Below are 22,138 nucleotides of genomic sequence, written 5' to 3' on the forward strand. Positions count from 1 at the left end.
GCCCTGAAAAGTTATTGTGTGCAGTGTACAGAGTTAAGAGTTGCAGTAGCACAAGCAGTGACAAGGAGCTACCTCAGTCAGTGAAGGGCTGAAGGAAGCTGTTCAGTGACTTTTGAGCTACATTGAGTCAAGTGTTCTACAGACCTGGATCTTCTGAGTTAACAAGCAAGTTAAAGTTGAAGTTCTAGCATAACTTCAGCATAACAGTATCTTTAAATGCCAGGAAGCACTGGTCAGGCATTCAGCTGGTGTCAAGACAGCGCCAACGGGCAATTTTTTTTGGTATAAAGTCCCAGTCAAACCTAGTTGAGCCAGAGGAGTATCCCACTCATTCCCTTCTGCCATCCCCAAAATACAATAAACAAAACAAAGCAAAGATGCCAGAATGGTCATTGTCTCAATTCTCACACCTGGGTTCACAACTTAAATGTGTTGGAAGTGTCACCGGCAGGGCCAGAGCTACCACTAGGCAGCCGCCTAGGGCGCACTGCCACCTAGGGCACAGCCATGGCCAGTGCCACATTCCTCTCCTGTCACCTCCTCATCCCCAGTGGATGTCACCTCTAGAGAGGGGGGCAGTGTGTACAGGAAGGGGGGTGTAGGGTTAAAGGGGGTAAAGCATTAAAGGAGGGCGACGTGTGCAGAGAGAGGGTGTAGCATTAAAGGGGGGGACACTGTGTGCAGGAAGGGGGGGGCAGTGTGTTCAGGAAGGGAGGTGTAGGGTTAAAGGAGAGCAGTGGGTAGAGGAAGAGGGGTGTAGGATTAAAGAGGGCAGAGTATACAGGAGTGTATGCAGGAAGAGGGTGGAGCGTTAAAGGGGGGGCACTGTGTGCAGAAAGGGGGGGCAGTGTGTTCAGGAAGGGAGTGTAGGGTTAAAGGGGGAGGGGGCATTATGTGCAGGAAGGGGGGCAATGTGTATAGTTTTTTAGGGAGGGTGCAAGTAGCTGGTCTTGCCTAGGGCGCAAAATAGTCTAGCACCGGCCCTGGTCACCGGTAACAATGGCAGACCCACATCAGGCCCAATGCCTGGAAATACTGCTACATATGTTTGGTACACTTATTTTTATTGATGTTACAAGGGGATAGACAAGACTCACAGAACAGAGATTGTACAATCAGATTGTACTGTGTATGAACAATTGTCCTGGATCTACCAGGATTTTCCCACACTGACTAAGTCCCGGGAACACAGAGGGGGAGGCATAGGTGTTCCTAATGTCTCCACCCAAGGCACTCACCCTCACCTCTGCCCCCCATCGGTGCCAGGGGACAGGGGGGAAATTGCCCCCTGGGCCACTCTGATGCCCCTTAAAAAGGCTGCACTGCTTCTGCCACAGACATAGCTAAAGTATTCCTGGTGAAGAAAAGTAAAAAGTCCCCATCGCTGACCTACTGAGTGCGGGTTGAAGACAAGGACAGAGCGCAGGCCTCCACCCCCCGCACGGATGATGTAAACTGCGTCTGAGCAGAGGCCGGTTTCATGCCCCACTGGAGACTTTTGTCCCCCGGCCGGCCAAAAAAGGCTGTCCCAGCTCCCCCCAACCGCCCCCTGCTGGCCAGGTTGGGAACCCAGATTCAGCCGGTAAGTATCTGGAGTAGGGCTTCAGTTGGAATGGGGGTCAGGAGGAGGACGGGAAGAGGGAGAGTGGGATGGGGCCTCTGGTGTGTACTTGCCCCCTGGGCCGAAAAGTGCCAGTCTGCCCCTGATCGGTCCTGACTCCTGAGACCACAAACTGCCCAATTTATTGCTTCCAGTGTCTGTCCCTACAGCTCACATTCCAGGACTGTTAGTGTCCAACAATAGCAGACACCTCCCAGACAGTAGAAGGTAAACAAATACAACAAGCGCTCAGGGTTAATCGCATATAAACCTCTGTTGCCTAAAAAGGCCAGTCCATAAAGTTCTTTCAATAAGAAAGGCTTTGTAAAGTATCCAAGTATGATGAGCTAGGACACTTAGGGCAAAAGCTCTTCTCAGAAGAGGAAGCCGACTCTGTAAAGCTGATACATAAAAACAGAAAAGCTGTCCTGTTCTGGAGGTTGATGTAGAGCTCCTCTGATGAGTCGACCATGGTTGGGGTCCTCTTGGATTGTCCCCCCTTGGCTCCTTCTGCAGGGCACCTCTGATGGAAGCTGCGCAGTGCCTGCTCAGCACCAGGCAGTGCTGCATTTTGGCCTAGGCCAACAAGGCCCAGGCCTAGGGCAGCACTTTGCAGGGGGGCAGCAAAAAAGCCCCCCCCCTCCACCTGAGAATCTTTTTGGCCAGTGGTTGCTAGAGCTGCCTCTCGCACCCCCTCCTCTCTTTCTCACCCCCCCTCTTCCCTCTCTCTCATTCCTCCCCTCTCTCTCACCCCCCTCTCTCCCTCCCATCCCTCCTCTCTCTCTCCCATCTCCCTTCTCTCTCTCTCTCACCCCCCTCTCTCCCTCCCATCCCCCCTTTCTCTCTCTCATCCCCCTTCTCTCTCTCTCTCTCTCTCTCTCTCTCATCCCCCCTCTCTCTCTCTCCCACCCCCCTCTCTCTCTCCCATCCCCCTTCTCTCTCTCTCTCTCATCCCCCCTCTCTCTCCCATCCCCCCTCTCTCTCCCATCCCCCCTCTCTCTCTCTCTCTCATCCCCCCTCTCTCTCCCATCCCCCCTCTCTCTATCACCCCCCCCTCTCTCTCCCTCTCACCCCCCTCTCTCTCTCCCCCTCTCTCTCTCACCCCTCTCTCTCTCATCCCCCCTCTCTCTCTCATCCCCCCTCTCTCTCCCACCCCCCTCTCTCTCCCACCCCCCTCTCTCTCTCACCCCCCTCTCTCTCATCCCCCCTCTCTCTCTCACCCCCCTCTCTCTCATCCCCCCTCTCTCTCCCACCCCCCTCTCTCTCTCACCCCCCTCTCTCTCCCACCCCCCCTCTCTCTCTCACCCCCCTCTCTCTCATACCCCCCTCTCTCTCTCACCCCCCTCTCTCTCTCATACCCCCTCTCTCTCACACACCTCCCTCCCTCTCGTGAGATCTCAGGGGTTCATGCTGGGAGTTGTAGTCCTTAAATTTTGGAGGGAGTCACATCCGTTAAAAAGGAAGGAGTGGGACAAATTTACATAGGAGGGGGGGGGGGCCCAATTTTAGTCTTGCCTAGGGCAGCACAAAATCAAAATACACCACTGGCACCAGGAGAGACACAGGCAGGGCACTCCTTCTCCTGTCTGGGACTTAAAAACAGAAAAGTGCCTCCAGGTGTAGCAATTTATTATCAAAGGGGTAACAGCAAAAACAAGTACAAACTCGGAAGATGAAGATCAAAATAAGGCTTGTCTGTAGATGGAAGTATCCCGATGGGTGAGGTGTACAAACATGCCAGTCCAGGTCTGCAAAGCCTGCGGTATGACGGGAACACAACACCTGCAGATTTCGTGTTGTTCCAGGTGTGTAGTAATGGAGTTGTAGTAAGGACCCCACATTGTGCTGCATATTGCATAAAAAAAAGATTGGCCCAGGGGACTCTGCATTGTCTCCTAAGGTTGCATACATAGATTTTTTTTCCCCAATTTTCATGCATGTGATGGACATACATTGTCACAAGGGAATCTATGTTCTCCTGTTTGTGCCAAACATAGGTTATGCCACAGGATTTCACATTTTCTAATTCATATGAAGATACAGTGCATTGTGAAAGTATTCGGCCCCCTTGAACTTTTCAACCTTTTGCCACATTTCAGGCTTCAAACATAAAGATATAAAACTGTAATTTTTTTTGAAGAATCAACAAGTAGGACACAATCATGAAGTGGAACGAAATTTATTGGATATTTCAAACTTTGTTAACAAATAAAAAACTGAAAAATCTGGCGTGCAAAATTATTCAGCCTCTTTACTTTCAGTGCAGCAAACTCTCTCCAGAAGTTCAGTGAGGATCTCTGAATGATCTAATGTTGACCTAAATGACTAATGATGATAAATAGAATCCACCTGTGTGTAATCAAGTCTCCGTATAAATGCACCTGCACTGTGATAGTCTCAGAGGTCTGTTTAAAGCGCAGAGAGCATCATGAAGAACAAGGAACACACCAGGCAGGTCCGAGATACTGTTGTGGAGAAGTTTAAAGCCGGATTTGGATACAAAAAGATTTCCCAAGCTATAAACATCCCAAGGAGCACTGTGCAAGCGATAATATTGAAATGGAAGGAGTATCAGACCACTGCAAATCTACGAAGACCTGGCCGTCCTTCTAAACTTTCAGCTCATACAAGGAGAAGACTGATCAGAGATGCAGCCAAGAGGCCCATGATTACTCTGGATGAACTGCAGAGATCTACAGCTGAGGTGGGAGTCATTTAGGTCAACATTGGATCATTCAGAGATCCTCACTGAACTTCTGGAGAGAGTTTGCTGCACTGAAAGTAAAGGGGCTGAATAATTTTGCACGCCCAATTTTTCAGCTTTTTATTTGTTAAAAAAGTTTGAAATATCCAATAAATTTCGTTCCACTTCATGATTGTGTCCCACTTGTTGTTGATTCTTCAAAAAAAAATTACAGCTTTCTATCTTTATGTTTGAAGCCTGAAATGTGGCAAAAGGTCGAAAAGTTCAAGGGGGCCGAATACTTTCACAATGCACTGTAGATCTGTCCAGTCCATGTGGGGGAGATATATTATCCCAGAGGACTACACAATACCCAATCCAAGTGGCAAAGATTATCTTACGAGACTGCACATTGTCCATTCAATGTGGTGTATAAACATTGTCCCATAGGAATTCACATTGTTTCTGTTTGTTGCTGACAGATTGTGTCATAGAATTCCAATTCTCTGCATGTTGCAGGCAAAGATCGTACCACTGGACTCAGCATTGTCTTGCTTAAATGGGAATTTTGATTGTTGTGGCAAATATGGATTGCCCCAAGGGACTTCACATTGGCCTGCATATGACTAACATTGATAGTCTCATTGGACTTCACATTCTTGTGCATTTAACAGACATCACTTCCGGCTGTCATTGGTGTCAAAGAAGCAGTGGGTGCTTGCATTCGCCGTGTCCTTACCACCCACTGATGTTAAGTAAGGGCAGTTTCGGGACTGTGAATGGGACACAAGCCAGATAATCAGGGATGGAGGTGCGTGCTCCACAGCCGGTCATTCTTAGTTTCAACCCTATGGCTATCACATAGCCATTGGATTGTATTTACCTGTGATTTTGTAATATACATTGAAGGCCATTCATAGATGGGGGCAGGTTGGGGTAGGCTTGGGCTACCTACATGCTCACCTGTCCCTCATCTATCCATTAGCTAGCATGTGTTCCCACTGTGGAGACACTCATAAATTAGTAGTGTTAGGACTGCAAGTATTACAGGGTGCCATGAAGGAGCCTTGCAGCTGACACATGCGTTTGCAAATGTGTGTTAACTAAACCCCTGTTTTTAACCTACATTGTTATTCAGGTTGATTTGGTTTGTTAGCAGACTGGTTGGTGAGTATGGTTTACTTAGGGTCGGTTGTTCTCACACACCTCATTCAAAGTCCCAACCTTTTTTCCTTAATTTCTATCACAAGGATGGAGTCGCAGAGCCTTACACGGTTTGTGTCTCATTCAAAGTCCCAAAACTGCCCTTACTTAACATACAATCAGGGATGGAGGTGCGTGCTCCTCAGCCGGTCATTCTTAGTTTCAACCCTATGGCTATCACATAGCCATTGGATTGTATTTACCTGTGATTTTGTAATATACATTGAAGGCCAGTCATAGATAGGGGCAGGTTGGGGGAGCCATTGGATTGTATTTACCTGTGATTTTGTAAAATACATTGAAGGCCAGTCATAGATGGGGGCAGGTTGGGGAAAGGTTGGGGCTACCTACATGCCCATCTGTTCCTCATCTATCCATTAGCTAGCATGTGCTCCCACTGTGGAGACACTCATAAATTAGTAGTGTTAGGACTGCAAGTAATACAGGGTGCCATAAAGGGGCCTTGCAGCTTACACATGCGTTTGCAAATGTGTGTTAACTAAACCCCTGTTTTTAACCTACATTGTTAGATGGATTTGGTTTGTTAGCAGACTGGTTGGTGAGTATGGTTTACTTAGGGCCGGTTGTTCTCACGCACCTTATTTAAAGTCCCAACCTTTTTTCCTTAATTTCCATCACAGGGATGGAGACGCAGAGCCTTACCCGGCTTGTGTCTCATTCAAAGTCCCAAAACTGCCCTTACTTAACATACAATCAGGGATGGAGGTGCGTGCTCCTCAGCCGGTCATTCTTAGTTTCAACCCTATGGCTGTCACATAGCCATTGGATTGTATTTACTTGTGATTTTGTAATATACATTGAAGGCCAGCCATAGATAGGGGCAGGTTGGGGGAGCCATTGGATTGTATTTACCTGTGATTTTGTAATATACATTGAAGGCCAGTCATAGATGGGGGCAGGTTGGGGGAGGCTTGGGCTACCTCCATGCCCACCTGTCCCTCATCTATCCATTAGCTAGCATGTGCTCCCACTGTGGAGACACTCATAAATTAGTAGTGTTAGGACTGCAAGTAATACAGGGTGCCATGAAGGGGCCTTGCAGCTTACACATGCGTTTGCCAAATGTGTGTTAACTAAACCCCTTTTTTTTAACCTACATTGTTAGACAGGTTGATTTGGTTTGTTAGCAGACTGGTTGGTCAGTATGGTTTACTTAGGGCCGGTTGTTCACACACACCTCATTTAAAGTCCCAACCTTTTTTCCTTAATTACCACCCACTGAAGTTACCGAGCAATTCACTTATCTGGCCCATTCACTTACAATCTCTGGCCATGTAAGCAAAGGGGGCGGGGATAGGGCAGGTGACATAATTGCCAAAATATGGCCATATATTAATATTTGGTCAATGTTGTCAACACTATCCCTTTTCTTATATTGCTAATAAAAGCTCAGGGAGCGGTCATTCACAGGGTAGCCATTGTCAGGTTAGGGTCACTGGGTTACTTTCTTTCTACGAGCATCGGGCATTGTGGACATACGTTGTGGGAATTTGTTTTGTAATAAAGGACTCAAAAACTGCCTCTGTGTTTTTAATTAAATTTTTCTTGTAAATCAGTAGGAGTACTATGTACTGTTCACATGGGGATGCCAGTATCTGGATTTCACCTTATTGTTAAGGGGGATTGCTGATTCCAATAACCCCCCCCGCAGATCCCACAACCACCCAGTAAAGGTTGTGGGAGGAGGCCCTTTCAAAGAACAAGCTTATCCAACTTTTCTGCCCTGCCAGGGACCCATCAAAAACACCAAGTGTGAGGTTCTCCAAAATTATATACCAGACTCCTTGGGTCTGGTATGGAATGCAAGGTGGTACCTTAGAATGAACATGAGTTCCTGTGTCCAGGTTTTGCAAACAGGTATGCAGGGAAGTGAAAACCCCCAAACCATCACAATACATTATCCAAAACTAGCCCAAATAAACCCTGTGCTGTACAAAACACAAATTACCTCCTTCGATGAAGATCCATCCTGATTTTCCTGTGGCACCTTCTAGAGAGAATCCTTTTCCAAGACGTACACTCCCTCTACCAGACCCAGTCCAAGAACAAGGGGAGGAAGAATTAATTGTGGAGAAAGTTCTTAAATTCTCCTCTTCGTCATGGTAAGCTAAAATATCGGATAACCTGGAAAGGTTATGGTCCATAAGAGGATGCATGGGAATCAAAAGGAAAGTTTGCATTAACCCAATTTAAAGGCGAAGTTGAGTTTTGGAGCATGTTACACTGTATTTAGCAGCCACAGCCATTTGATACGATGCTGGTGCTCCACACGACCTTGGCAGCCATCTTGGGCCAGGCAGAGTCTATGTAAAACTCTGGCACCCGGGTTTGATGCGATTTAGGTTTCCTGTCAGGCAGGGATAGTGCTAAGTGGCAGGGAAAGGCTCCGGGGAGTAGGGAAAGTGCAGGAACTATGCCATCTTCTCATAGGAAGCCTCCTGTTTGGGTGTGAAGTGGTCAGGCCTCATTCCTGTCCCTCGCTGCAGTAAACTTTAGTAAACATTTAAATTGGCCCCTGCCTTTTACGTCACTGAGCATGCAAGGTACACTCAGTATTCAGGGCAAACTGAGTGTACCGTCAATGCAGAGAACACTGTACCTGGATCATGACTCCTGTGTGCATGTGCAAAAGTGATGTCATCCTGGCCCTGACATATAAATGATCAGAGTGCACGAACAGAAGGAAGACCAGGGGAAGATGGAAGCACCTGCAGTGGTGACCAGTGCACTGCTGGAGGGCTTCATTGAAAAGATAAGTGCATACTAGCACATTATGAATTAACCTGCAGGTGGCCAATTTTTTTCTTTTGTTTTTTTACAGAGTTTACTACTGCTTTAAAAACCCTGATGCAAAATTTCTTCTGCCTGTACTGACCCTGGCTTGTGACCCCCAACCCTTATTCTCTACTGCCTGCACTGACACCGACTTGTGACCTCAACGCTGATTCTTTCCTGACTGCACTAACCCCAGCTACTTGAGCTGATCTTGGTTTGTGACTCTGATGCTGACTCTGTGCCTTGTGATCTGGACTACTGGATTTCTCTTACACTAATAGCTGTGCTTATCCTGAAGTTTTCATCGACTGGTCTCCAATCCCTACAGATACGTTCCTAATTTTTTTCTGGCTGTTTCCTCCATCCACACACATAAGGAGGAGTTAAGGAATCCCAGGTGTTGGGACTTTGTGTAGAGAAAGCAGCACCCTTTTCTGTCAGAATTCATCGAACAGCACTAGCAGCCGCTGATCGGAAAAAGTTTTCCAACATGTCCCTTCGACAGAAGTCATTTACCCACTTTACCACCGGAGGATTTTGCTGTCTTACGTCTGGGCCACTTTTTGCGATTCGGCACTGTGTGACTTTAACTGACAATTGCGCGGTCATGCAACGCCGTACCCAAAGGAAGTTTACGTCCTTTTTTTCCCACAAACAGAGCTTTCTTTTGGTGGTATTTGATCACCTGTTCGATTTTTACTTTTTGCGCTATAAACAAAAAAAAGCAACAATTTTGAAAAAATAACAATATTTTTCACATGAAATTCCCCCCCAAAAAAATGTAAAAATCAAAATTTTTTATCATTTTAGGCCAATTTGTTTTTTGCTACATATTTTTGGTAAAAAAAAAAAAATTTTGATTGGTTTGCGCAAAAGTTATTGCGTTTACTAACTAAGGGAAAGATTTCTGCCGTTTTTTTGGTGTTTTTTTTTAACGAGTAATGGCGGCTATCTGCGTTTTTTTTTGGCGGGACTGCGACATTGCGGCGGACAGATCAGACCCTTGACTGACATTTTTGACACTTTTGGGGGTACCAGTGACATTACTGCAGTAATCAGTGCTATACATATGCACTGTTACTGTAAAAATGACACTGGCAGGGAAGGGGTTAACTTTATTGGAGAAGGCGGGGTTAAGTGTGTCCCTAGGGGCGTGCTTCTAACTGTAAAGGGGCGTGGCTTTTCATGTAACAGCAGAGATCTACGTTCCTACATAGCAGGACCGTATGATCTGTGCTGTTACACAAGGGAGAATGGCAGGCGGCTTTGTTTACATTAGCCGCCTGCCTTTCTCCCTCTGTAACCGACGATCGCGAGTGACCGGCAGACATCGGGTCCGCCGGTCACGTGCGCGGGGATCCCAGTGAGCGAGCGCGCCTCCCCTAGGCTCGTCCCCTATTGGCTCGCAGGCGAGTCACTTTGCCTGCACAGGGCTGACCGCCGCAATATATATATACTTGCGGCGGTCGGCAAGTGGTTAAGCAGAGATGGTCACACACTAACCAAAATTCATCCATTCCCTGGTGAACCAGCCAAATTTCAATCAGTTGAATGGGCAGCTTTATCTGAAAACCCCAAGCTTGGCTGCAGAGGCTTGGCAAAATGGAGCTCGACCTCTACCTGGAGAGGAAGAATTGTCAATGTGTTAAGTGGAGATCTGGAAATAAAGAAAACACTTTGGAATGCAAATTATTTAGTTTATGATGCAAACAAATTACATGTTCAATCAAAGCTTCATAAGCAAAAAAATAAATCATTCAATTAATAAAAGTTGAGAATTATTAAGGAAAACACAATTCAGTCATTGGTGCTTGTCCAAAAATGATGTCAAAAGGTAAAGTATTCCATGGATCACTGGGTGTGTGCCTGATGGACATAAGCGCTAAACTCAATGCAAACTCCATTACATTCATGAATTGTAGCAAGTGTGTTTTTCATAGTATCATTGTACCTTTCCACTAGTTTGTTGGATGGCATAGGATATGGAACTACTGGGACACCCAAAACTCTGTCACAGTGGCATCGTTTCTACCCCATTAATACCCCCCTTCTCCCAGAGTTTACTCTTAGCAGCTGAGGATGAAACCCTCTGGTGCTTGATACGCTTTGTCCAATTCAGAACACGATTTGTTTCCAGTGTGAACGTTAAGGTGACTGATAAGATGTGTCTTCTGTATAAAAGCTTTATCACATTCAGAACATTGATACGGCTTCTCTCCAGTGTGAAGCTTCTTATGTCTGATAAGATGTGATTTCTGTATAAAAGCTTTATCACATTCAGAACATGGAAATGGCTTCTCTCCAGTGTGAAGCTTCTCGTGTCTAATAAGATATGTCTTCTGTGCAAAAGCTTTGCCACATTCCGTACATTGAAAAGGCTTCTCTATATATGTTATTCCTCCAGCGTGAACTTTCTTATGTCTGATAAGATCTGGCATCTCTATAAAAGCTTTACCACATTCAGAACATTGAAACGGTTTCTCTTTTGTGTGAATTGTCTGGTGTCTGAGAAGGTTTGACTTCCGTGTGAAAGCTTTGTCACATTCAGAACATTGATATGGCCTCTCTCCAGTGTGAACCCTTTCATGAGTGATGAGATCGAACCTAATTTTAAAAGCTTTGTCACATGTAAAACACTTATATGGCTTGTCTCCAGTATGAATCCTCTGATGCATAATAAGAGCTGACTTCTCTCTAAAAGGTCTGTTACATTCAGAGCACTGATACAGCTTCTCCCCAGTGTGAATCCTCTGGTGTCTGGTAAGTTTTGTCTTTGTTGTGAAAGCTTGGACACATTCGGAACACTGAAATGGCTTCTCCCCTGTATGAACCCTCTCGTGTGTGATCAGTTGTGACATTACTGCGAAAGCTTTGCCACATTGAGCACAAAAATACCTCTTCACTCTAGCGGGAGCTCCCTCAACTCCAAGGTTTGGTTGCATTGTAAATGCTATGATGCATTCAGAACCCAGACACGACTTCTCTTCTGTGTGTTCCATTTGGTGTTTAGCTAGGTCTGATTTTGAAGTAAAACCTTTGTCACCATCCAGAGAAGGTATTGCTTCTCTCTTGAATTTGACTTCAAGTTGTTGTCACTTCCACATCCCTGAAATGATTTATCTCCTGTTGTCCTCTGAGGTTGGATCAATGTTGATGAACATCCAAAACAATCATGAACATCAGAACAATATGGCTTGTGTCCTGTGTGAATTCTTCAGTAAAGTCTATCAGTCTCTCAGAACACCCATATGGACTTGTCACCAGTGTGACTCAGTTGTAATTATGAAGACCAACGTGACCACCACCAGGGTGACTTAGTTGTGACGATGAAGACCAATGTGACCACCACCAGGGTAACTTAGTTGTGACGATGAAGACCAACGTGACCACCACCAGGGTGACTTAGTTGTGACGATGAAGACCAACGTGACCACCACCAGGGTGACTTAGTTGTGAGGATGAAGACCAACGTGACCACCACCAGGGTGACTTAGTTGTGACGATGAAGACCAACGTTACCACCACCAGGGTGACCTAGTTGTGACTAAAAAGACCAACGTGACCATCATCAGGGTGACCTAGTTGTGACTAAAAAAGACCAACGCGACCATCATCAGGGTGACTTAGTTGTGACGATGAAGACCAACGTGACCATTACCAGGGTGACCTCGTTGTGACTATGAGGAGGAACATGGCCATCACCAGGGTGACTCAGTTGTGACTATCAAGACGAACCTGACCAAAAACGTGGTCCATCAATCCGCCTGTATAGAGGAAAAAAAAAAAAGAAGCATTTGGTAAATGTGGCTATAGTAAAGTTGCTTTCTCTTTTATTTAACTTTCATTAATACATTTAAAAGGAGTACATGTTTAAGTTTTTGGATTTCATTTTATATGGTATAATTTAATTCATTCTTTGGTCCCATTCAGAGCATTGTGATGCAATTTCAGCACAGATAAACTGTACCATAAATCAGAAGCTTTGTACAGAAGTTTTTTCTCTAATAATGGTTTTAATGACGTTTAGAGCCGGTTCACACTATTACGACTTGCCAGGCGACTTGGTCAGCCTGGCAAGTCGCGCACCGTCGGGTCCATTGAGTAGTACAGGACCCGTTCTAATAGGAGTGACACAAGTCGTTCCGACTTAGAAAAAGGGTCCTGTACTACTTCGGGGCGACCTGGAGGCGACTTGCATAGACATTCATTGTATGAAGTCCGTGCAAGTCGCGCCGAAGTCGCGGTGCACGCGACTTCACAGGTCGCCCCCAAAGTCAGAGCGACCTAATGTGAACGGGGGCTTACAGGCCTACACTACAAATGTAACACAGCATTCAGGACTCAGACCTTCCATAGTAGATGTTTACATCTCTACAAACAGTACTTGATCTATTACTGTGACGAATTAGGCACTTCCCATCTGACATACATATTAAAATGGCCTAATCCTGGTTATACCACAATTGTAATGTCGACTGTCTGTCAGGTATAAGGGATCTGGGTGGCTTTACACTTCACTTTTATGGCACTGGGAAGATCCCCTGCCACCTCCTGTGGTGGTTCCCTGGCTCTCCTATTCCTCTGGGAGAGCATGGGACCATGGCAAGTGTTTAGGGCAACTTTCCACAAAGGAGATGGAGGAACATCTGTTCCCCGATCTTCTCAGTGACGAATGAACCCAGAAGTGATGATTTTGTCGCTTCCGGTTTCAGAGCTGTAAGTCCCAGGCTGTTAAAGCCAGGGAAGCAGCTGATCAAGTGTGATCTGTGTTTGAAGGGCAGGGAAGACATCAGGAATCTAATAGACCCCTGATGTCTATATAAAGAGACATGTCTCTAACGGAAACTTGGTAATAATAAATTAAATTAAAAAAAAAAGTAAAATTAAATAAAAAAAATAAAAGTGCCTTTAGTCCCCCCCACTCCCGTACATACATGCAAATTGTCAGAGAAAAGTCCGCAGAAGAACTGGCACATCTGCTAATGCCCAGTAGAATTACAGATTGGCACATAGAAATTCGCCAATGCTATTATGCATGCATACACGGGCATGAACGGCCGCGAAGATTCATGTGCCAGTGCGCACACAATGCGTGACAGATTCTGGGGCCCAGTGGCCTATTTAAAGCCAGCAGCATCAGCCACTAGTTGCTGGATGATCTTCCGCCCCCCCATGTTCCTGTTCTCAATACTATTGGATTTCCTGTTACTGACCCAGCTTGCCCTTGACCTGTCTTGTCTCCATTCCTGGCTCTGTCCCTCGACTTGTTCCATTGACTCCGCTCCCGTTTGCTGTACCTTCATATGACCTCTGGCTTGCACTCCTGGACTCCCCTGCTGCCCGGTTAGCAGTGCATGACCCGACGTACGCCTGAACTTGCTTGCTGCCTTACCCCTGGCTGATATTCTGTGTATGACTACTGGCCTGGCTCCTGACTCTGCTCCTGGCTCTCCCTTCGGCCAAATCTCATCTGGTACATCTGAGGGACCCCTGCCCAGCAGTGCATCTTGCTCATCCAGCCACTATCCAGCAGACATCTCTTCACTCAGCCTATCACAGCTGGCAACCCCTGCTTCTTTGGGCATATCACTCCCTGTCACCACCTTTAGGGGTGCCCTGCACTCAGCCACAAGGGAAGCCCTCTCAGCACTTTGGCCTCTGATCAGTTCCGAAACAGTTCCCCTGGGGTCTAGGGAACACAGGCCATATATTTTTGGAGTAACTATTCATAGTCTAGGCACCAATTAGTTGTTACAAGCACTTTCATTTATTTTCCTAAATACCTTAACCGCTTGCCGACCTCCGCACGACTATTTACTGCGGCGGTAAGCCCCTCACAGGCAAAGCGACATAGTACTACGTCGCTAGCCTGTGAGGCTCTAGAGAGCGAGCGCGCGACGCCAGAGGCGCGCTCCCGCGTGGTCACGGACCCCCCCCCCACGCATGTGCCCGGCGGACCCGATGTCCGCCGGGCACTCGCGATCGTCCGTTACACCGAAAGAAAGGCAGGCAGCTAATGTAAACACAGCCGCCTGTCATTCTTCCCTGTGTAAGAATGGAGATCACACGGTTCTACTATGTAGGACCGTTGATCTCTGTTCTTGCACTAGTAGCCACAGCCAATCACAGTTAGAAACATGCCCCTAGGGACACACTTAACCCCTCCCTCTCCAATAAAGTTAACTCCTTCACTGCCAGTGTCATTTTTACAGTAACAGTGCATATGTATAACACTGATTACTGCAGTAATGTCACTGGTAACCCCAAAATTGTCAAAAATGTCAGTCAAGGGTCCGATCTGTTCGCCGCAATGTCGCACTCCCGGGAAAAAAAAAAAAAATTGCAGATCGCCGCCATTACAAAAAAAAAACCCAACAAAAAAGACAAAAATCTTTCCCCTTAGTAAACGCGATAACTTTTGCGCAAACCAATCAAAATACGCTTTTTGCGCGTTCTTTTACCAAACATATGTAACATAAAACAAATTGGCCTAAAATGTTAAAAAATTTTGATTTTTACATTTTTTTTTAGGGAATTTCATATAACAAAATGTGAAAAATATTGTTATTTTTGCAAAATTGTCGCTCTTTTTTTGTTTATAGCGCATGATCAAAAAATCACAGAGGTGATCAAATACCACCAAAAGAAAGCTCTGTTTGTGGGAAAAAAAGAGCGTCAAATTTATTTAGGTACAGCGTCGCACGACCGCGCAATTGTCTGTATAAAGTCACGCAGTGCCGAATCGCAAAATAGGCCATGGTCAGGAATGGGGTAAAACCTTCCGGTCATAAAGTGGTTAAAAATACGCTCATTGAGAATTTTTTTGTCAAAGACATGTAGCTAAATACATTTTGGCCTAAATATATGACAAAAATTTAATATATTGGATATTTTTTAACTGTCAAAGTAGAAAAATATTGTTATTTTTTCAAAATTTCCGCATATTTTTATTAATATTGCAAAAAATAAAAATCTCAGAGGTGATGAAATACCACCAAAAGTAAGCTCTGTTTGTGGGAAAAAAAGGACGTAAATTTCGTTTGGGTACGGCGTTGCCTGACCGCGCAATTGTCAGTTAAAGTTGCACAGTGCCGAATCGCAAAAAGTGGCCTGGACGTAAGACAGCAAAATCCTCCGGTGGTAAAGTGGTTAATTTATAGCACACAGAGCACTAGCACTTTGTATGCAGCACTGTGCACTTATTTAATTTAAATTTATAAGTGGTATTTAATTTATATATGTAAATTGAAGTAATATTTTTATGCACAGCAGCACTTTATGTATTTACACTACATGGGCAACATCTGTATGATTTTTTAGCAACTCATTGCACAAGACTTTTTTCAAACCACTTACACACTCCCTTCTAATATGTAGCGCCAAAAATCAACAACTTAACCCTACATTTTAACATGCTGGAGATGTAGACAGATGAGGGGTACATGTTTGCATATATGGTGTGAGTGCCCCTTAATATGTATGATCTGGTCCTTTACCCTTTGCTGCCCATGTAATATGGTGGCAGATAGGGTGGACTGTAGCACCCACATATGTCCATGAATGGCTGTTTCTGTGCCTAGAGCGTGCTTCCAGCACAGTGACTGAGCTGTCAGACAGATCTTGGTCTCTAGTCATGCTAGCTTACCTCCCAACTTTCGAACTTCAGAATGAGGGATACTTGAGGGAGAAAGTGGGCAAAATGTGAGCATGGCCAAACTCTTAACAGTGGGAGGGGGCTTAGGGGGCATGGTTAAAAAAAACCCGGGCTTCATTGTACCAAAAAAAATAGCTTTGATTGCTTTGTCTGAACCTACCTTAACCGGTTCCCACCCGTCGTATAGTCAAATGACGGCTGGGTAGGACCGCTCTAGTTCTGGGGAGGATGTCATATGACCTCCTCCCATTCTTGCCATGCATGCACGCAGCGATCCGTGGTGAGGACACAGCACATCACCAATCAGGGTAAAGGGCCAATGACAGCAGGCTCTTTTACACATGATCGGCTGTGTCCAATCACAGCTGAGCACGATGTAAACACACTTGCCGGTTATCGGCATTCCATACAGGGAGTCAAATTGCGCGTATGGGAAAATCCAAGATGTCATACATGAGGTCACAGGAATGATTTCAAACTGCTGCTGTCATCCATTCAATATGTATATAAATAGTGTATTCAAAGCTCCAGTGTTGCCATATAGAGAGGAAGAAACACTCTCATGGTGCAGTATATCAAATCATTTATTTAAAAAAGAAGGTTGTGCCCTTACATCAAAGAAGACAGGGATTAGCACGTATTGTATGGGAATCACCGGTTTGCATTCCACCTGCGTTCCAGCTGATCGGAGATGATGTATCTCAAACACCACCCAACGCCGTTTCGTCAGTCTGACGTCCTCATGTATGACATCTTGGATTTTCCCATATGCACAGTTTGACTCCCTGTAATAGGGATTAATTAAGTCTGTGAGTGTATAATGCATCTGCATGGTGGTGGGGAGGAACCTTTCCTATACTCGCTGAGGACGCTACTCACGTGTGGGATTATAAACGGACTTCACAACTTTTATGTATTTTTCATCATTTAAATGACGATGTATTTAGTTATTTGTCTATTCACTATTGTTTATTCACTATGGAAGAAACATTACCAGTCCATGCGCAGATCCTAAACTTGAGTTGTTTGTTTTTCTGACATTTGGGTTGGGTTTTGTTTTTTTTTTTATTATTATTTATTTTTTTCTCATTTTTTATTTTTTAATTTATAACATTATATAATATTTTTTAGTTCTGTAACCAATGTTTTGTTCTTTTTTATTATGTATATATGGTTGTGTTTTCTTGCTCCTGTTATGGCTTATTGTGTCTGTTCCCATCAGAGCTGCCTATCAGAGCCCTTCAGTGCAGTGCAGCCTCAATAGTGCCTCTTCATTAGAGTCCACCAGTGCCGCCCAATCAATGCAGCCTATCAGTGCCTCCTCATCAGTGCCGCCTTTCAGTGCCCTTCAGTGCTGCCTATCAGTGCCCATCAGTGCTGCCTATCAGTGCCCATCAGTGCTGCCTATCAGTGCCCATCAGTGCTGCCTATCAGTGCCCATCAGTGCTGCCTATCAGTGCTGCCTATCAGTGCAGTCTCATCAGTGCCTCTTCATCAGCACCAACCAGTGCCGCCTCATCAGTGCAGCCTATCAGTGTCCATCAGTGCTGCCAATAAGTGCCTCCTCATCAGTACTGCCTATCAGTGCTGCCTATAAGTACCCATTAGTGCTGCATATTAGTGCAGCCTCATCAGTACTTCTTCATCAATGAAAGCACAAAATCAGCCAGGCGCTCAAAACTCTCGGGACCTACGACCCTTCAGTATTAAGAGACAATTGGCGTGTAGGGATCAAAAAAGCAGCTATGTGGCAAAATGCACCAGGAAGGATGCTAAAATGTATAATCAAACCAAGGGTAACCACATATAAGTGCTGAATGATCCCAAAACGGTGATGATGATGGCAGCACACAAGGTCAAGGATGGTGTAACACCCTATTTTGGTGTGTAAAAAATGTTTATTAAAAGAAGATATTCAAAAACAGTGTAAGACAATGGCAAGCTTAAAATTGAGACCCCTAGTCTGCGGTATAAAACTCAAAAGAGTGAAGGTGACTCACAGTTGCGTATACAGCTGACTCGCTATGGAGGGCTATTAGCAACCAGGAGGGTGCAGTGGTGCAGGCGGCCTCGTTGTAGTCCTGGTCGTAGAGATGGAGAAGGTGGGGGTGTCCCAGGGGGATGCAGAAAGGAAGACCCAGATAACCTAGTGTCTATTATGAACGGGCAAGGGGGAGTGTGAAGCAATGGTGGGGTCTCCGTGGTAGGCAGCCAAAGATCCCCTCCGCAATAAGTTCGCACCAAGACAAGAGCCGGACGTAACATCAGACTCTCATAAGGAAGCTGACCAAGACGAGGCTTGGCACAGAAGAGCTTGCTACTTAAATCTGTTGTCCTGACAATGCGTTGTGGGAGGGGCCCTTCCTCAGGTCAACATGAGGTCAACCTGAGGTCAAGATGACCTGAGGAAGGGCCCAGCCTGAAACGCATTGTTAGGACAGCAGATTGAAGTAGCGAGCCTCTTCTGCCTTCTCCCCCTCGACTCCTGTGATCTGCACTCCAACAGCAGTCTCAGCTCTTCACCATCAGTGGCTCAAGCCTCATCTTGGTTGGCTTCCTTCTGAGAGTCTGACATCACGTCCTGCTCTCGTCTTGGTGCAAACTCATTGCGGAGGAGTCCTTTGGCCGGTCAGGGCATACCACAAAGACACCGCCATTGCTTTACACTCCCCCTTGCCTGTTCATCATGGCACTAGGGGATCTGGGTCTTCCATAGGCACTAGGGTGTTACACCATCCTTGACTTTGTGTGCTGCCATTATCACCATTTTTGGGATCATCCAGCGCTTATACGTGGTTACCCTTGGTTTGATTATGCTTCTTCATCAATGCCCACCAGTGCCACCTCATCAATGCTGCCTATCAGTGCAAGCTGACCATTTATCAGAGACCTCAGATCAGCACAGCATATGCAGAACCTTGTCCCTCTTCCTCCTGTGTACAGGAAAGCATCATAGCCGGGGAGTAGGAGGAGGTGGGTTTAGCCGCTCTGCACTGTGTGAGAGGCAGCCACGCACCTGCTGCCAAATAGAGATGTGCTGCCACGCAGGGCCCCAGACACAGCACAAGCTGCGGGCAGATCTTACTGGTGCTTGTGCGCTCCTGCTGGGCAAGTCTCTGGATCTAAGTGCCAGAACTTGAAACCGGCACTGAGCTCCACTCCGGGACTTATATCAATCAAATCCCGGGACGGTCTCGGTGAATCCAGTGCAGTTGGGAGGTATGTGACCAGGAGCGAGATAACACAAGGAACATAGGCGTAACTAGAACCTTCAGGGCCCCGGTGCAAGAAACCATGAAGGGCCCCTCAGACCCCTTCCCTTCAAGCCTAGGGCTCTTCCCACTGATCCTGGGGCCCTTTACTCTCATTGTGGGGCCCTTTATTACAGTCCCGCAGCAGACCCTTTCACAAGTTCTGCAGTGGGCTCCTTTTATCCCATCTTGGGGCCTGCAGTTACAGGAGGAAAAAGGAGGACAGTGATTTCTCTACATGCTGCCCCTGCCGCCCCTCCTATCCAGGTGTACAGCTGCACAGGCCCCCTGGAGCATGGGGCCCGGTTGCAATTGCAACCCCTGTAGTTACGCCCCTGACGAGGAAGATGATCCCTGCAGAGCGGTAGGACATAATTTCTCACAACCGGACCACCATATGGAAGATATGAAGGTTTTGGTTAATAAACTTTAACAATTCTCAGGCAGGGAAAACTTTTGAATTAGGAATGATAATTGCATTGGACACAGGAAATAATGGAATAAATGTGGTCCTTTGGTTTCTAAATAAAGCTGGCCATAGAAGGTTCAAATCCTGGCTGGTCCAGCAGGCACTATGTATGGGTGGGCTGATTGTACCCAAGGTGATCGATTTATCAACCAGCCTGTCGGATTTTACATGCATCTAATGCTAGCGGCAGTGCATTCTTCCTGCAGGGATAGCACAACTGCACCCTCCCCCCCTAATAGCTCTGCGGGAGGGATTTCCCCTTCATCACTGACTGTGTTGATGGGGGAATTTAATGATTTTCTCCCCCTCAACCCGTGGTTAATCGCTCCGTCTATGGCCGGCTTAACTCTCCAACAGTTTTAGGACCTTTCTGTGACTCTCCCTCCCCATTCCATAGCTAGGCACCTTTCCATATCTTATCAACTATCCCAATTACCATCGTTGTGTATATGTTGGTGGGGTTTTCTCCTCTGAGGTTTTACTTTTTTTGTGTAAAAGTTCTGTTGGGACTGAGAAGAAGGAAGCTCTGCGGGACCTTTTGTGTGTGAAGGTGGTACAGTAGGTGATCATGGGATGTGTGTGGTTTGGGAGTAGGTGATCGTGGGATGTGTGTGGTTTGGGAGTAGTAGGTGATCGTGGGATGTGTGTGGTTTGGGAGTAGTAGGTGATCGTGGGATGTGTGTGGTTTGGGAGTAGTAGGTGATCGTGGGATGTGTGTGGTTTGGGAGTAGTAGGTGATCGTGGGATGTGTGTGGTTTGGGAGTAGTAGGTGATCGTGGGATGTGTGTGGTTTGGGAGTAGTAGGTGATCGTGGGATGTGTGTGGTTTGGGAGTAGTAGGTGATCGTGGGATGTGTGTGGTTTGGGAGTAGGTGATCGTGGAATGTGTGTGGTTTGGGAGTAGGTGATCGTGGAATGTGTGTGGTTTGGGAGTAGGTGATCGTGGGATGTGTGTGGTTTGGGAGTAGTAGGTGATCGTGGGATGTGTGTGGTTTGGGAGTAGTAGGTGATCGTGGGATGTGTGTGGTTTGGGAGTAGTAGGTGATCGTGGGATGTGTGTGGTTTGAGAGTAGGTGATCGTGGGATGTGTGTGGTTTGGGAGTAGTAGGTGATCGTGGGATGTGTGTGGTTTGGGAGTAGGTGATAGTGGGATGTGTGGTTTGGGAGTAGTAGGTGATCGTGGGATGTGTGTGGTTTGGGAGTAGGTGATCGTGGAATGTATGTGGTTTGGAAGTAGTAGGTGATCGTGGGATGTGTGTGGTTTGGGAGTAGGTGATCGTGGAATGTGTGTGGTTTGGGAGTAGGTGATCGTGGAATGTGTGTGGTTTGGGAGTAGGTGATCGTGGAATGTGTGTGGTTTGGGAGTAGGTAATCGTGGAATGTGTGTGGTTTGGGAGTAGTAGGTGATCGTGGGATGTGTGTGGTTTGGGAGTAGTAGGTGATCGTGGGATGTGTGTGGTTTGGGAGTAGTAGGTGATCGTGGGATGTGTGTGGTTTAGGAGTAGTAGGTGATCGTGGAATGTGTGTGGTTTGGGAGTAGGTGATCGTGGGATGTGTGTGGTTTGGGAGTAGTAGGTGATCGTGGGATGTGTGTGGTTTGGGAGTAGTAGGTGATCGTGGGATGTGTGTGGTTTGGGAGTAGTAGGTGATCGTGGGATGTGTGTGGTTTGAGAGTAGGTGATCGTGGGATGTGTGTGGTTTGGGAGTAGTAGGTGATCGTGGAATGTGTGTGGTTTGGGAGTAGTAGGTGATCGTGGGATGTGTGTGGTTTGGGAGTAGTAGGTGATCGTGGGATGTGTGTGGTTTGGGAGTAGTAGGTGATCGTGGGATGTGTGTGGTTTGGGAGTAGTAGGTGATCGTGGGATGTGTGTGGTTTGGGAGTAGTAGGTGATCGTGGGATGTGTGTGGTTTGGGAGTAGTAGGTGATCGTGGGATGTGTGTGGTTTGGGAGTAGTAGGTGATCGTGGGATGTGTGTGGTTTGGAAGTAGTAGGTGATCAAGGGATGTGTGTGGTTTGGGAGTAGTAGGTGATCGTGGGATGTGTGTGGTTTGGGAGTAGTAGGTGATCGTGGGATGTGTGTGGTTTGGGAGTAGTAGGTGATCGTGGGATGTGTGTGGTTTGGGAGTAGTAGGTGATCGTGGGATGTGTGTGGTTTGGGAGAAGTAGGTGATCGTGGGATGTGTGTGGTTTGGGAGTAGTAGGTGATCGTGGGATGTGTGTGGTTTGGGAGTAGTAGGTGATCGTGGGATGTGTGTGGTTTGGGAGTAGTAGGTGATCGTGGGATGTGTGTGGTTTGGGAGTAGGTGATCGTGGGATGTGTGTGGTTTGGGAGTAGTAGGTGATCGTGGGATGTGTGTGGTTTGGGAGTAGTAGGTGATCGTGGGATGTGTGTGGTTTGGGAGTAGTAGGTGATTGTGGGATGTGTGTGGTTTGGGAGTAGTAGGTGATCGTGGGATGGGTGTGGTTTGAGAGTAGGTGATCG

General features: G+C 46.5%; 3 protein-coding genes across 3 annotated transcripts in view; all 3 read right to left on the reverse strand.

Moving 5' to 3' along the window:
* LOC309547170 (uncharacterized protein) overlaps nucleotides 1-22,138 on the reverse strand; it is a 121,971-nt gene that overhangs the window by 22,226 nt on the left and 77,607 nt on the right. The gene's annotated exons all lie outside the window — the stretch shown is intronic.
* The window catches only part of LOC309548346 (uncharacterized protein), a 93,058-nt gene that overhangs the window by 22,148 nt on the left and 48,772 nt on the right, over nucleotides 1-22,138 (reverse strand). The gene's annotated exons all lie outside the window — the stretch shown is intronic.
* On the reverse strand, nucleotides 10,077-11,485 carry LOC309547179 (uncharacterized protein). Its single transcript, XM_082246967.1, has one exon. The coding sequence runs from the start codon at nucleotides 11,279-11,281 to the stop codon at nucleotides 10,349-10,351; it is 933 nt and encodes a 310-aa protein (XP_082103093.1). The 5' UTR covers nucleotides 11,282-11,485; the 3' UTR covers nucleotides 10,077-10,348.

The sequence above is a fragment of the Pelophylax lessonae genome (genome assembly GCF_965119305.1).
Source record: "Pelophylax lessonae genome assembly, chromosome: 2".
Classification (NCBI taxonomy): Eukaryota; Metazoa; Chordata; class Amphibia; order Anura; family Ranidae; genus Pelophylax; species Pelophylax lessonae.